This window comes from Rattus norvegicus, chromosome 3 (assembly GCF_036323735.1).
Source record: "Rattus norvegicus strain BN/NHsdMcwi chromosome 3, GRCr8, whole genome shotgun sequence".
Lineage (NCBI taxonomy): Eukaryota > Metazoa > Chordata > Mammalia > Rodentia > Muridae > Rattus > Rattus norvegicus.
The window spans coordinates 34,201,390-34,202,544 of NC_086021.1; the positions used below are offsets into that span (position 1 = coordinate 34,201,390).

At 46.5% G+C, this 1,155-nt stretch overlaps 1 protein-coding gene across 1 annotated transcript; it reads right to left on the minus strand.

The window, feature by feature from the left end:
• Nucleotides 1-273: 273 nt before the first annotated feature.
• LOC100361008 (Cytochrome c oxidase subunit 5A, mitochondrial-like) lies at nt 274-906 on the minus strand. The gene has a single exon (XM_039106170.2). It carries the CDS (start codon nt 871-873, stop codon nt 433-435), a length of 441 nt encoding a protein of 146 aa, XP_038962098.1. The 5' UTR covers nt 874-906; the 3' UTR covers nt 274-432.
• Between the last annotated feature and the right edge of the window lie 249 nt (nt 907-1,155).

The following is a 1,155-nucleotide window of genomic DNA, read 5'->3' on the forward strand; positions in this document are numbered from 1 at the left end:
CACATACTCACACACTCATACACATACATACTCTCATACCCATACACTGACATACACATTTTCACACTCATACACATATGTAGGATGATGTCATTACGCAGGTGAAAGCAGGTACAAGATAGAACGAGACCTGTGATTGGACAAGAAGGAAGAATGGGCGGGAGAAAAGTTTTAGAGAGGGGAAGAGACTGGAGTGAGAGGGAGAGGCAGCCAGAAGAACATGGAGGCGGATGTTAAGCTTCCTCTCTGCACGTTTACAGGTTGTTATGAATATTCTTTTTTTGGGGGGTCAAACTCATTTCCCTTTATTAAAGTCCAAGTTACATGGTTTGATACTCAAAGGAAAATTTGTTCAAATAAAACATTTCCAGGCAACTGTTTCAATCAAGTAGCAATAGCAGTTAAGTCCTTGGGAAGCCCATCGAAGGGAGTTTACACTTTGTCAAGGCCCAGTTCCTCTGGAGTGGAGATTCCCAATTCATTTAAAGTTGGTCTAAGTTCCTGGATGACATAGGGGTAGATTTCCTTATGAGGTCCTGCTTTGTCCTTAACAACCTCCAAGATGCGAACAGCACTAGCAAAATCATTTAACCGTCTACATGCCCGCAAAGCAGCATCAATGATTTTGGGCTCAGGAACCAGATCATAGCCAACAAGTGTATCCATCCCTTTACGCAACTCCCAGGCATCAATGTCTGGCTTGTTGGAGTATGTCACCCAGCGAGCATCAAACTCCTCATCTGTCTCATGTGACTCATGAGAATAGCAGCGAACGGAACAGACGGCGGCAGCGGGGCTGGGAGCCGAAACAGGGTGCAGAAGGCCTCGGGCGGCCGCGGCTGCGGTACAGCGACGGAGGGCAGTGGCGAGCATGATGGCGACCACAGCGCACTGGCTGGGGCTGAAGAGCTGTTATGAATATTCTTAAGGGATGGATGTGTACAGGGCTTTGTATGTCTAGGTGGGCAATTATATTTTATCAGAGGTTATTGTGTGGTGTGTTCTTTCATGTGGCAATTTAATTGAATTCAAGAGAGTATGTGGTGGATGGAGACATGTGTATGTGTGGCAATGGCAGTAACCTGCCTTGGGAACTAGATGGGTAAAGAGATTGTTGCCAGGCTCAGAGAGTAGCCATTGGCAGTGTGATATGGG